The sequence below is a fragment of the Vanacampus margaritifer genome, chromosome 16 (assembly GCF_051991255.1).
Source record: "Vanacampus margaritifer isolate UIUO_Vmar chromosome 16, RoL_Vmar_1.0, whole genome shotgun sequence".
In the NCBI taxonomy this organism is placed as follows: Eukaryota; Metazoa; Chordata; class Actinopteri; order Syngnathiformes; family Syngnathidae; genus Vanacampus; species Vanacampus margaritifer.
The window spans coordinates 18950831-18966415 of record NC_135447.1 but is presented as its reverse complement, the minus strand read 5'-3'; the positions used below and the strand labels follow the sequence as shown (position 1 = coordinate 18966415).

The 15585-nt window shown below is 41.2% G+C and overlaps 1 protein-coding gene across 1 annotated transcript in view; it reads left to right on the top strand.

The window, feature by feature from the left end:
• Positions 1-15035, top strand: part of nrip1b (nuclear receptor interacting protein 1b) — a 90019-nt gene extending 74984 nt beyond the window's left edge. The window contains exon 2 of the mRNA XM_077546363.1: positions 8664-15035. Coding sequence (XP_077402489.1) covers positions 9006-12533 — 3528 coding nt within the window. The 5' untranslated portion in view covers positions 8664-9005 and the 3' untranslated portion in view covers positions 12534-15035. The remainder of the gene's footprint in view (positions 1-8663) is intronic.
• The last annotated feature ends 550 nt before the right edge of the window (positions 15036-15585 follow it).

The window sequence follows — 15585 nt, the reverse complement described above, 5'->3', positions numbered from 1 at the left end:
CCAGGCTGCGGCAGCGCCAAAGGACGACCCCCGGGCCCCGCAGGGGCCACCGGCCAGAGAGCAAACCCAGGAGCAGGAGCGCCCCCCACCCCAACGCGGCCCACACCCCCAACCCAATGCAGCAGGACGGGGCACTGCAGGCCCGCCAGGAACCCCACCAGCCCACAGCACCACCGGAGCAGAGGGAAATGATATCCCCATGCTCCGATCCACCCGCCTCCCAGGCATGTCAGTGAGTGTATGTGGTGCATTAAAAAAAATAAATGGGGGGGGCACGGACAGGGGACCGCAGCACTGCTCTATACTGCGGTCTGCCCCAACCAATGCCCCCCCCCACACACACACAGTTGTGTGGTGCATTAAAATTGGAGGGGAGGCGAAGAGTTTTTCCACCCTACCTCACCCACCCCCCAAAGTGTGTTATGTGCCCTATATCTCTATAAAAGTGTATTTTGCAAAACTAGTGCAGTGAGTTAAGAGGAGTGACCAGCCCCCCCCTCCAACCGGGCGGGGGCGGGAGGCGCACCCGCCCATCAAACCCCCATCCACCCCACCGGGACGCCGGCGGGCATGTGGGACCAGCCCGGTGGGGCAATAGGGCTCACCCCCCGCATACTGGGCCCGCCCGAGGTGCCTGGAGGTCCACCGGAGCGGGGCGGGCACAACACCAACCCACCCGCCCTCCCGGCCCCCGGAGCGCCGAGACCCGGGCCACTGATGGAGCCCCTGGCCCAGGGGAGGGGGAAGGGACGGGGGAAAAAGACGACAAGAGGGCAGGAGGCAGCAGCAGGGCCGCAGAGACAGGGGGAGAGGAGGAGGAAGGGTGACGAGGGAGAAGGGACAGGGAGGCGGAGGACGGGCGGGGAGAGGCGAGGAGGGAGAGGAAGCAAGGGGGAGGAAGGGGGAGGGGAGAGGGGACCACGGGGGGCACCCCGGCGGCCCACAGGCCCCGAACCGCGTCGTCAGGCCCAGAGCGACGGACCACGCCGGGGCGGCGCCGCCCCGGACACCAGGGAGAGCCACGCAACGCAGCACCCCCCAAGAGACCCAGGTGTTTTTAAGAGTTGATACTGTAGCCCCAGTTCCTCTTTTGGGTTTGACGTGTTATGACCTAGATATTGTAGCTTTAGATATTTGTTAACCTCTCTTTCTAACCTCTAACATTTCCTGATTACCAGTTTGTTAGTTTAGCTTAAAAACCACCACAGCTATTTATTATGAATTCATCTCATGCCATCCATACATTGACCGCAGGTTGTGGAAGTATTGATTAAAGTTTGTTCAAATTTTTGGGGAACAAAATTGAAGTTTAGATTATCTTTTAAAATAATGTATGGCCTAATTGGTTTGTTGATGTGCTTAAACGTTTTCTTTTGAGTTTCATTTATGAAGCACACACACCCATATATATATATATATATATATATATATATATATATATATATATATATAATATGTATATATACATATCTGTATATATATATATATATAATATGTATATATACATATATATATATATATATATATATATGTATATATATATATATATATATGTATATATATATATATATATATGTATATATACATATATATATATATGTATATATATATATATGTATATATACATATATATATATATATGTATATATACATATATATATATATATATATATATACACATATACATATTTATATATTTATGAAGCACTCTTCTCTTCTTGGTGTATTCAATTGATAAATCATGCACTATTTTGTAATGTCCTGGAATTAAAATTCTTTATTAGGGGACCTTTATCAGAGATTAAAATAGATTAATTAAATTAATTAATTAAAAATAATTAATTAGATTAAAAAAATGTATTGCCTGACAGCACTAGCGTGTGTGTGTGTGTGTGTAATTATACATATTATTACACATTGTGCTTAAATTTATTGATGATATATCTTTGTTTAGAAGCGGTTTAGAAATGCCTAACTATATTTTTTCCTTTTATATACCTTTGTTTAGAAGCGGTCTAGAAATGGCTAACCATATTTTTTCCTTAGTGCTTCTCAGACTTAATAGCTCCCTGCTCAACTTAAATCCAAATTCTAATCTCAGCTCATTTTCATTGTGGAATTAAAAGGACAACCTTTTTTTAGGGGTGGTTTTCAACCTGATTAAAAGTTCACTTTATTGTTGTTTTTCTTGCTAGCTTTAGGTATTTAGACTGGCAACTGCATGGGTTGCCATAACCTTTGGTCATTAACAAGGACTGCTGTGCGGTCCTGTGACCATGTTGGTCCACTCAGCGGACACCAAAGGTGAGGACAGCTGGAGCAAGGTGGAAACTCTGTATTAATTAACCTTTATGGGAGGTGGCCATGACTGTTGGAAGGGGTTCTGTGTCAATGGAAACCATGCTGACAAAGTTCAGTGTGGAAGTCTCCACTGACACTGTCATACTAACAGGCACATCTGCTCTGCCTCATCTAGTGAGTGCTTCAAGTCACTTAACATTTATTTATGCTGGCATTTAACACGAGTTGAGCTAGACACCTGAATTTTATCGTTTAAATTTATATTTGTCTTGAGTGTCTTATCTCAGTGCTATTTAATATCTAGTTTTAATAGTGATTATTGCATTTTATATGCATGCTAGCTGATCTGGATATCTCCATTTTATTGTTTTTTAATTTCTATTTTGTCTTTAGTGTTTTTAACTCATTCACTCCCAGCCATTTTCAATGAAGCAAGCCCCTTCACTCCTGGCTGTTTTACTGGATTTTGACAGATTTTGCTATTGCTACAAGAAAGCCAAATACCAAAAGAAAGATTAGAGTATTTTTTTTCAGCAGAAAAAAGTTTGTATCTGTTTTGCGGCAATTAGCTTTGTAATATAGCTAAGTTTCATCATTATTCACAAACCTGTTGAAAACACTGGCGAAAAGAGCTTGTTGTAACATGGCCCTGGCTGATCTCTTATACTCTGCTGTCACCTGCTGACCGTTTTTTTTTTTGTAATAACTACCATTGCTTTAAGTGACCTCATCATGTCAGGAGCTGCATCAAAGCATTCTGTATGCCTTAGTATAAAAATAAACCATTAAAATACGTTTTTGGGACAAAGTATTAAAAACATATTTATACATTTTTGGGTTTGAATGAGTTAATATGTGAAGCACTTTGGGCAGTGTTACTGTATTTAAATTAGAGCTGTCAAACGATTAACTTTTTTAATCTGATTAATTACATCTTAGAATTTTGATTAATCACTTAGTTAAAAAAGGCTTTGTTTATTAACATTTTTGCCTGCCACATTTGAAGAGCATGTGTTAATTCTTTCAACATTTAATGTTATGAGAACGTCTTCAACTTTTTGATCCATGAACAAATATTCTGAATGTGATACGCAAACATGTATTAAATGCTTTACTTTTAATGCATGTAGTTATGGTTATTGCTACCTTTAACTCTTTCACTGCCAGACGTTTTCAGAAACGGGATGTCTCCAGTGCCAGCCGATTTAAGCATTTTGACTGATCTTTCAAGGTCCACAGAAAATGTTGTGTTTGGACTATGGAAACACACATACTACCCAATGAAAGATTGGACTCTCATCTTTCATCAGAAAAAAAAAGTTTGTTTCTACCTTATTCCGTTCAGTAATCAACAATAGAAAATGGTTACTTTCACCGAAATGCTCTGTTTTGAAACAAAAAGCGGAGAAAAAGAGCTTTTTGTGAAACGATGTTATTTCATGCACTCTAGTGAATTGTACACTTCTTTTTGTCCATGAATGATGCCACAAACACCTAAATAGTGCTTTACTTCTGTAATACACCACCACCAACAATGAAAAAGTGTTTTTAGTTTGCAAAATACGTTTATTTCCATTCAACGGTGTAACAATTTGACAAAACAATTTCGCAAACTATTTACAAATGTGTGCAACTGTGGTACTATTTACAATTCTGTGGATGTTTCAAATACAGTTTTTCCTTTTGTAACGCTCTCCTGCGTGCAAGGAGAGGGAGCAGGGTTTGCACAACAGATTACTTTCACTTTCCATTGTCCGTTTCGCGTGCAGATGGCCTTTTTTTCCGGGGAATAGCAAGTAGCAGACTGTACACATTCCTCCGATGAATATGCATTGGACTCGGGGCGCTCTTCGTCGTCCGATTGAACGTCCGCCTGAGCGTGCCGGTTGTGCTCCGCGTTTTCCGGTGTTGGCATCGCTAGCCCGTGAACCTTTTATGACGTCGTCATAGCCGCCGCGTCAACGCTTCCAACTTCGCCGTCAACCTCTGAGTCACCATCATCATCATCGATGATGATCATCGTCGTCATCAATGTGCTCTTTATAGCGTTGGTCGATGCTTTTCGTCTTTGAAAAAAACGGCTCGACCGTGAGCTGCTTGCAAACCGGTCGCCATTATGGCTTCTTCAGCCAATGTCCCCTCAACACTCTAGCCCTGCCTCAAGTCTTCTGCTGACGCCTACCCAATCTTGTCAAAAGAGAGTCATTGCTGCCATCTAGGGGCCAAAAATAGTCATTAGGCTCACTAGACCTGCTTGAAACTTTCAACACAGCTGGGGAAGGCTTTCCTCCACCCGTTTCCAAAAAATAAAAAAAATAAAAATTGGATGACGTCTTTTAACGTCATTGGCGGCCCTCCGTAGGTTTTTACTTGACGTCTTTTAACGTCAGTGGCAGTGAGAGTTAACGTAGCCATCCGCTGTCAAGATAAAGGATAATCTGTGGTACTAATTAATAGTGTGATTAGTCTGCGTTAATACATGATTAATGCAATAATTTTTGTGATTAATTAACGCTTTAACTTTGACGGCACTAACTTAAATGTGCTATATAAATAAACCTTGACATTACACATCCTGTGTCACTGGTTCTGACACTCTGATCGAACCTTCAATGTGCACTGTAGATAACACATGCACGCACGCACACAGACACACACACACACACACAATTGGTTTTACTATCTTTGTGGGGCCATCTCATTGACATAATGCATTTCCTAACCCCAACTATCAAAAATGATTGCCTACCCCTGTTCTTTACCTTAACCTCAACCATAACCCAATCCAAACCTAAACTCTAAAACCAAGTCTTGAACCTCAAAAAGAGGTCTAAACTTGTGGGGCCCAGCAAAATGACAGGTGGGCCACACAACTCTGTGAAATGTTGGCCCCACTATGTAACAAAAACAATACCACACACACACACACTTGGTCAGCAAGTAGTCTCGCTGTATTTGTTTCTGTGCCTTCAAAATTAGCAAGTGTCACATGACGTCAGTTTGTTTCTCTAATGTTTGCTGATTAAAACATATGGCAAACAAAGATAACTTGAAGATTTCATTGCTGTCCATGCATCATAATGATAGCAATGTGTCCTTGCCACCAACATTCTGTGGTGAGAAGTATCTATATATTCTATATCTATGTGCATTTGTCCTTATTAGTGAATTGTCACAATACCAAAACATTCTGACTTATTACTATACTTTTAGAAAGTACCTTGATACAGATACTAAAATAATACCTCACACGTATACACATACTTTAACATAAAATATATATTAGAACTCTTGACACACACCCAAGATATACATTCGCTAATTGTGTACTGTTAAAAAGTGAATCCCAAATCAATTCAAATGGGTTGCTAATTGTACTTTTGTTGTCGAAAGCTTACCCATCAAGCCTTCTTGACTTTTTTGACAACATTGGGAATCCAAGACTGCGTCTGTCCAATGTGCTAACGCAACTGTGTCAACCTGCGGAGAGATTTCCTTTTAAATTAAAATAACTCACTTTAGCTTCCAGGATCCTTTGCCCTACATTGGCCAACGACAGAACCCGAGGTGTATTTTTCCGCTTTTTGGTAACGTTTTAAATTTGTCCGTGTTCTGTCGTCCAAGCTAGCTACCGCAAAGCTAACCTGGGAGGGTTCGTCTCTCCGGTTCAGTCCAAATTTGCTTGGACGACGTCAGATGCCAACAGTGGGCTTTATTGACTTAAAAAACTGAACATTACCAGCCAGCAAACATTCCCATAAACAAACATTTTCAGGTGTCGCTTTCAAAGACAGCAGGCTTAAAGGGATACATGACTCATTACCTACTTCCTCAGCACAGGTTATGTCATCTTCAGTTGACAGCAAAGTAGAAAAATGTTTTTAAAACTTAACTTCATTATTTTTCATGTACAATTAAGTTTTGTACAATATCTTCATTATTTTTCATGTACAATTATCAAATTAATTCTGGACAAAATGTTAACTTTTTACTGCTGAAAATGTAAAAGTGTCCCTTTAACAAGACAAGCACCCTCCACATACGAACACCACATGCTTCTAAATATATTAAAATTGTAGTTAATACTCCTGTGAAATAGAAGCCCTCACAATTTTTGTGGCCGTATATCAAACGATTTTTAAGATATGACCCTCGGGGTACCTTATAGTAAAAGCGAATGTCGTCATACTGGCAAATGTTTGTAATCCAAACATAGATATCATCTTCAGTTTAGATAAGATACACCTTTATTTATCCCACAGTGGAGAAATTCACAGCGTTACCATCAGCAATAAACATCATCAAACGTCTTATAAATAATATGTATCACAAAAATACTTATGTAGCCTATAGTTAAATAAAAACAGAGAAACACACTTTGAAGGTTTTTTTGTGTGTATTTTTTTGTTTTTGTTAAATGAAATGAGTCACTTCAACTGCCTCAAATTCATCATTTTTCTCAGAAACCACACATCAAATCTAAGATTTGGCAACACTAAAATATTATATGATATATTTTCTTTTGAATGCATTATTTGCAAAAGAAATACTTAAAACACGCAATCGAATATCCGAAAAATTTGTTGGACCCGTCGACAGCTGACATAGGCGCAGCCATCTTGTTCTCTTCACAGCGACGGGGTCCTCATCTTTTAAGGCATGGCGCGGTCAAACCGTTAATTGTGCGATCATGCCACATAAATTTTTGAATAAAATTGACTTCATCAGCATTATTTTGATACCAAGTTTAGTATACTTTGTGTGAGTGGTTCTACCTGAAATTTGACGGTAACAGTTTTTTCAAAGCTCAAGTTCGGGTTAAATTTTTTTGGAACTTTTTGAAAAAAATTATACGTATGCGTGGCTAACAAAGTGGGCTATATTCTAGACCTAATTTAAGCTTGTTATACATCACCACGGTGTGATACCGCAAGGGAGTTTTCTGACCTTGGTGCACTCATCAGCTGTTCAGAAGCAAGTTTGACCTGCAGATTTGATGATCAAAACCTAGTGGTTGTGTTTCTGCTGATTATTTCTCCCGATTTTGAAGAGAATAACAAGAAAATGTAGAAGGTTTATATTTACCATGACATCATCAACATTTTTTGTTAGGTAGCAATAAGCTAGCGGACTTTCGTCTGAAGATATTATGTAGTTTGGAACATTTTGTTGCCTTAATTGTACAATGTTTAATTCTCTTTATTTTATGTGTTAGATTCAGTCCAGCTTTTGTTCTTTCCGCAATTACTGTACACATTTTACTGGTGTGACTAATAAACATATTAAAGTAAACACACTTAGCCTATTTTTAGGCGAGCTGCGCAGAAGTACTGGCACTAAAAATATGTAATTATTTTTTACAGTGAGGTTTGCTGTACTTTTCTAGTATAGTGATACTGTCCAAAAATATTCCTTATACACATTTATGCATATATATGAACACGACACTAGTGGGTGAGTGGGTGGATGGATCCTGCTTTGTGTAGACTAAGGGATGCACCGTGTGATATGCTGCTCATAAATACATAAGACGCAAGAGGTGGTGAGGGGGGGATAATCCACTGAAATGACATGCTGCATAAGAAATTATTCACAGCTCTCACAAGGACCCCTTTTTTCGAACAAAATCGCTCCAAGGGGCTTATGTCTCAAGACCTGTTTTCAGGATAGTGGGCCTGAATTTTCAATTTGGATGCAATCAGAGCTAATCTACATTTGTCATCCATTGGGTACTGTAACTGTGAGGTTGGAGGTGGTGGGACAGTCAATCTGAAATGTTGCTAAGTAACAACAGTGCCAGACAAGGTGGTGAAATGATTGTACGGAAGAGGATTAAAGCCAGTAAAGAGGGGGAAAAAAGGTTGGCAGGATTCTGACTTTATTCTCAGCATTCCGACTTTAAAAGTCAGAATTCTGACTTAAAAGTGAGAATTCTCACGTTATCAGAATTCTGACTTAAAAGTAAGAATTCTGACTTTAACTCCTTTCTATTTCTAATTCTAACTTTAATCTCAGAATTCTGACTTTCTGACTTCCCCCACAATCCATAGCTCCATGTCACAAAGTCAGAATTCTCACTTTAAAGACAGAATTCTGAGATTAAATTGATAAAATGAGAATTCTGAGATTAAAGTCAGAATTCTGTTATAAAGTCAGAATTCTGAAAATAAGTGAGAATTTTCACTCTAAAGTCAGAATTCTGGGACTAAAGGTAAAGTCAGAATTCTGAGAATAAAGTGAGAATCCTGCCAACCCTTTCTTTTTCTCTTCACTCGCCCTAATCCTCTTCCGTATGATTGTGATATAGTGGTATGCCAATTCCTGCTTTTAACAATTTCTTTTTTTCTTTCTCAATGCCATAGGTCCTCCATGTGAGATGTGCAAAGATTTGCCACTGACACACAGGGCCATGGAATGTGGTAACATATTTCCTGCAATGTTTCTCTGACTCCTCATGTTCAACATACAAAAGTAGAGGAAGGCACTATGACAACCTATGGTGTTTCAAGGCATACAATATTGCCTGGATTACCTGTAACCAGGGTTGGTGTTTCACCCCTTTGTTAATTAATTGTGTCCACCAGATAGTGGTCACATTTTTTTTTGTACTTGGGAAGTGCATGGCACTGTCAACCTGATGATTTAGTTGACATTAGTTTCACTGTAGCGCTGCTGAACCATACAAGGGGAACCTAGTATTGAACATGACTCATGGGGAGGAGCCTGGCCCTGAGACACACAAGGATTCAGCTGTTTTAACGTATCTCGAAGGTTTACTGATGCATCCAGTGGTGACTGGGCCTGGGGCCACTACAAGCAGGAGGTCTGAGTCTGCCCACAGTAACCAAGATCAGGGCGACAAGGTGGGCGGTTCATTTCAGCTACCAACTCATGGCCCCACGGCTCCAAAGGCTGGAAACAATGGACCAACCATTGGTGCTTCACAGCACTTGAAAAAGGCCCGGCTCTTGCGCTCTGGTGCTTGGAATTATCCAGGGAACCACTGTTTGAGTTCACCACCAGCGGAGCTTAATGGCCAAGCGGGAGGCCTGCAAAATGGGTCACAAGAGGATTCTCCTCATGGTGGGGAGAGTACTCTTTTGGCGTCCCTGCTTCAGTCATTCAGCTCACGGCTTCAGAATGTGGCAATGTCTCAGCACTCAAACAAGCCACCGAGTGAGTGTTCCTCTCGTTCCACTGTGTCACCTGCAGATAAAGAGCCACTACCTGTGTATGGAACAGCCTCAAACCGCTTGAAGGGCTTAATGAGAAAGAGCAAACTTCAAAATTACAGCAACACACCTTACAGCCGCCGAGGACACAATCATGACAGACCACCAGAATCACCTCGGGCGGCACACAGCGCCACACCCCCTTCTGCTTCTACAGCTTCTGAATCAGTATCCTGTGCAGACCGTTTAAAGGCTGTCGCCAACATGGTGAAAATACGTTCCAGTCCAGCCCCTTCACCCAAGCCCAGTGTTGCCTGCAGCCAACTGGCACTACTGTTGTCCAGCGAAGCTCATCTCCAGCAATACTCCAGAGAGCATGCGCTGAAAGCCCAGCTCTCAGGAAGATCTGCCAGTGAAAGACTTGCTGCCATGGCAAACCAGCAACATGGCCTTGACAAAAGGCCTCAGAGTGTGGGCGGGAGTTTGCCAGAGACTACAGAGACACCAAATTCTTTAACAACCCAAAATGGAATGACAACGACAAACACACTAACAACAACACTCCCTCGGTTGGCCTTGTCCAATCCACAGAGCCCCCCTTTGCTCAGTGGGCACGTCCAAAGCTCTTCACCCACTCCCCTGCATCCTCTGAGCCACTTTCACAGCCAACCCTCTCGAGAAAAGCGAGTCTTTGACTCCCGACCAACTCGCCCCCCTCAAACATGCAGCAGTTTGCTGTTACTTCTGCTCAACAATCACAACAGCCAGAAGCAGCTGACAAAAAATGGACATCTGGAGGAGAGCTGTAGTGTTCAACCACAAAGTGGCTCTTCTTCAGTTACATCTGATAGTGAATGTTCCACCCATGAGAAAAGCCTGACCAAGGACAGCAGCGATGCAGAGACTTCCTACTCAAGCTGCTCTCCAATGGATCTCTCTATGAGAAACTGGACCAAAAAACAAGATACAGGGTCCAAATCTTCCACCCCTTGTTCTTCTTCTGCCTCGTGTTCCACTTTCACACACGTTTTATCCAATTTTACCACTGCTGTTTCCTCCAACGTGCCGACCTCCTCTTGTCATTCTTCTGCTCCCCCCACAAATGCAGTTTTTTCACCACTGCCCACAGTTGTCTCTTCTGCCTCCAATTCTATTTCTTCATATTCCTCTTCATCTGCCTCTACCTCTTCCTTAGACAAACTCACAGAATCTTTATTAAAGAAGTGGAAGCCTGAGCCATCAGCAACAAATCCAGACCTAAAATCCCAATCTAAGGTCACACTAATGCAGCTTCTGCTTGAGCGCAGAAATAATGATATAGTGAATAAGAACCCAGATGAGGATTTGCCACTTGATATAACTATGGCCACCATGTCTCGAAGTCAACCTAACCTTGTGTCCTGGGAGGAGTCGAGGACGAAAAGCCCAATAGATAAGCCTGTAGTCCAAGTTAAGGCTCCGTGCTCCCTTAGTCGTGACCCAGGTGGTACATTGTCTCCACACCCTCCCTCTCCCCGAATCCAGTCAAGCCCATTGGATTTGTGCAAGTCAAAAGCCTTCCCTGCTGAGAAGGCTTCAGAGCCTGCCTTCAGTGCCAGTAAACTGTTACAAAATCTGGCTCAATCTGGAATTGCTTCATCCTCCTCACCAATCCCATCTGGCAAAGGGTTGAGTCAGGATCTTGAAAACAGTAGGCCCTTATCCCTATTGGAAAGACTCAATGCTCCAATCAACAGAAGTACCACCGCCACCCCACTCTCTGACATACCCGTAGGAAGTACCATCCCTTTAAATAAGAAAGAAACCTTTCCTTCACCTTCACAGATCGAGAATCTTTTGGAGAGGCGCACTGTGTTGCAGCTTCTTCTAGGGGCAGGCTCAACAACAGCTTCAGTCAGCCGCAAAGACAGGCCTGAAGGGAGTGGGAGGAGGAGTGCAGAGTTGGAAGGAGGGAGTTATGACAGGAGCCCAGGTTTCTCAAACATCTTTGATAGCGTTGACGTGTCTGCGGTTGGTGTAAAAGTCAAAACAGAGGAGGGGTTGGGGCCATCCTCTGCCATATCTGAGGACGTAATCAACAGAAGACATACCAGCTTTGAAAAACCTTCCTCTCTGTTAGATACGGACTTAAAAACAGAACATCGACCTAGTGAGGTTATTGCAAAATATGGTCTACTTAGCAAGTTGCTAAAACATCAGACAGCTACATACTATACCACAGAGTTACAACCCAGACAGGTCAAAGAGGAAGAGAGAGAATATCCCAGCCCAAGTCCTAAAAAGAGACGCTTACATTCTGATCAGACTGATAGTTTGGATAATACCACGTCTCCAAGAGCATTTCAAAGGTGTGACACAAACATTTTTACCACTCCTGGTGTTCAGGTGGCGCCAGACAAGCAGGAACATCTGAAAGAAGAGTTTCCAACCAGGAGCCCACCAACAGAAACTTTTACCAGAGAAAGTCGAGGATTCAATGTCCTCAAACAACTGCTGCTCTCTGACAACTGCCTAAGAGAGTTGTCTCAGCAGCACCGTGGGGCATCCAGCCCTTCCATCCTGCAGGCCAATGGCAATGCTAACGGCAACATCCTCAGTCAACCTGCCTCGAACCACAGTTTCCTCCACCTGCCCAGCTGGCACCCTCATGGTCCGCTCAACTCAGGGCTTTCGAGTAATGTCAGAACTGCAAGTGACAGCCCTATTCACAGCCCCCGGGGTCATCACCCAACTCCATGGAAAGGCGCACACAAAAGAGACCCACCGAATCTTGTCAAACAGGAGCCAGAGAGCACCGTTCAATGGAATAGTCAGGAGAACGACGAGGGCTGTGACTCGAACCCGGAATCTCCTCGGCTGTCACGTTCCAACCCTATCCTGTATTACATGTTGCAGAAGGGCAGTGTTCAGCTAAGAAAGGACATAAAGAATCAGGCGGAAGCGCCTCAGTCAGTTGTGAAAATTAAAGAAGAGCCAGTCAGTGACATGCATGCCTATGAACAAAGCTCCACCACACAATCACCAACCAACCACAATAACAAGCACAGCCAGGACAAGTAGAGGCTGAGTAGAAGTTGTATTGTCAAATATAACATGATTCATTATTATTGAGTCTTTTTTTGTTTTTGTTTTTTTCAAATGCTTGCAAATTGGTTGACAGTCAAATGACAGATGAAAAAAATAGCAATAGTAGTTAAAATTGCACACTTTTAGGGGTGTACCGATTATTTTTGTTAAAATTTTTGTTGTCGAGATCGATTTTTGACCGCCCTGATTTATTTTTTTCATAACAAGGAGCATCAGTGTAACCTTTCCTGCATATTGAATTCTCACACACACAAAAAAAAAGCCCAGAGGTTGGTGAAAACAAACATGGTGACACCGGTGGACGAATGTCTGTTTTCGCAGATTTACCCAAACTTACCTTTTTGAAAAAACGGTGAGAGGCGACATTTTCATCCTTGCCGTGATTGATCAAAACAAAAGTTTGGTAGGCGTACACAAGTTGCCGCATCACCCAATCAGCTCGAAGAATTGTACTGAATGTCCCGCCTTTCCCGAGCAGATCACATTGGAGCAGTTCCAGATTTATACTGAACTCGTTTGAGTGATTCACACATTATCAATGTTAGCATAAATGTTCAAAACTTGCTTTATTATAAAACATTGAACAATATCTGTGAAACAATACAAAAGGTTTGTTTTAACTGTGCATAAAGTAGTTCTCTCAAAAATGAAAAGCCTATTAGCCATCTCATCAGAAGAGGACAATGGTTGACTTTTTCAGACCTCTGAGGTGGAAGATGAGATCAGTGGAAAAGTGGTTTATTTTTACGGTATTGGCCAATCACCAATCCGCCAAAATTAAGGAAATCGGTGCACCCCAACACACTACTTTCTTTAAGTCGTTTAGTACTACAAAGAAGCTCTATATTTGGCTAAATGTACTACTGAAACAACAAAAATTCTCAAAATAATTCACCAGGTATGTTCCTTTTATATTTTTATTATGTTTATATTTTCCATGACTATGTCGATTATGCTTATTTGTTCGTAATGATGATAGTTTTATTTGATTTGTTAAACATCACCTTGCAATGTCTCCATTGTTGCCTGCCATTAAAAATAAAAGATGGCAAAAAGAAATGGTAGCACTCAATTTAGTTGGATTTATTTCTCATTCACATTACAGCTGACAAGCCTTGTTGAATGTTAACTCAAGGTTCAAAGTGTATTGTAATATAATGACAGTGGGATTTTGCCAACAGAAATCGAATGGTCACATTTGTTTTTTTAATTTGATTTTACCTTTCGACAGTGCAAATTCAAGGAAGTGTTTTTGCAGATTGTGTAGTTTTTATTAAATTGGTACCATGGCGGGGGCATGGTGGCCTAAGCCTAACCCTACCCTAACCCTTTACTACTACAAATCTGAACATCTAAACATACCACCCCCAGTTAAACACACACTGTTTATATTTGTGCACAAAGTTTGAATATGAAGCACATTGGCTTTACTCATAATTTCTTCTCAAGGAGCACCCAGAGTTTGCACTATTGAAGCCAAATCCTCCTCATCCTTTACAGTATAATTAAATGGCATGTGTTGAAAATTTCAGTATTGTTATCTGGTGAGAATTTGACAGCTAGTGATTTCCTCCTCCATTTCTTAACTGTTGTGGTTTATAGACCTTCCTGTGGTCGTCTCTTGATTGATAAAAATGTCAAAAAGAATTGCATGATAATGAAGAGAAGACCACAGTTTGTTTTCAAGTCATTGACTATGCTGTATTTGTTTCATTTTAATTTCACATGCCGCTTTCTCCACTTAGTGTGATCTTTTTAAATACATTCACAATGGTTCAATGTATTTGTGTAAATAGTACTTTCAGTATGAAAGATGACTATTTTGTAATGTTTAAGCAAAGATATTAACCTAGTTTTTATTGCGCTATGTAAATTTGAATTATATGCGTACAGGTGTATATACAAAGGAAGAGGATGAAATGCCCTTTTTGTGTGTGTGTGTGGGTGGGGGGGGGGGGGGGGTTGGATGGTTTGTTCTTTGCATGTGTCTATGTGGTAAATGATAATCTATTCTGCGCTGTGTTGTGTAATAATGTCTGACTCTCCACTGCTGCCTGTTGCATGCAGACGCATGGGAACTACCTGTGTATCCCCATTGATGATGGGGGAAAAATGTTAAGTCTTAAAAATAGGTCTTTTTTTATCACACTAAGTTTGTTTGAGAAGATGAGGTCTTTAAATAACCACAGACTGTTGAACAAGTTGACTAAAAATATGGGAAGAATATAAATGCATTGAATATTTTGGTGATTATTTTTTCTGTTACTGTTTAACAAAGCTCTGCGGAAGAGCTTTAGTGGAGAATTGACGTACAATCATAGATTTGCATTGTGCATTTAAGAATTTGTAGCTGCAAATACGAAAAAGGGGTGGTTACGTTTTTTTTCCCTCCATGTTAAAACATGAACTTTTTTTTTTCTTTATTTTTGGGTGTATACTTGCACTGATATCTCTGAAATAAAGTTCTAAAATGCATGACCTAGTTGAATGTCTTCCGCTTTTTCTACATTGCCTTTCAGAAGCCGATCTATCACTCGTTCAAGGGTGTCTTGTTTAACGAGAGGCATAATTGATAAATGAATATTAACTCATTCACTCCCAGCCATTTTCACTGAAACAACCCCCTTCACTCCTGGCTGTTTTAGAAAAACTGAATGTTCTTTTCTATTGCTATAAAAGCATGAAACCTACAAAAAGAAAGATTAGAGTGTATGTAAAAGTATATTGGTGTCTTGCCGTTTTGCAGCAATTAGCATTAAAATATACCTAAGTTTCATCGTTATTCACAAACCTGTTGAAAACACTGGGGAAAAGAGCTTGTTGCAACATGGCCCTGGCGGATCTCTTCTACTCAGCTGCCACCTGCTGGCCGTTTTTTGTAATAACTACCATTGCTTTAAGCAACCTCTTCATGTCCGAAGCTGTATCTAAGCCTTCTGCATGCTCTAGCATAAAAAAAAAACTATATACGAAACGTTTTTGGGAGTGCAGGACAAAGTATTTGCTCTTTGACTGCCAGCCGTTT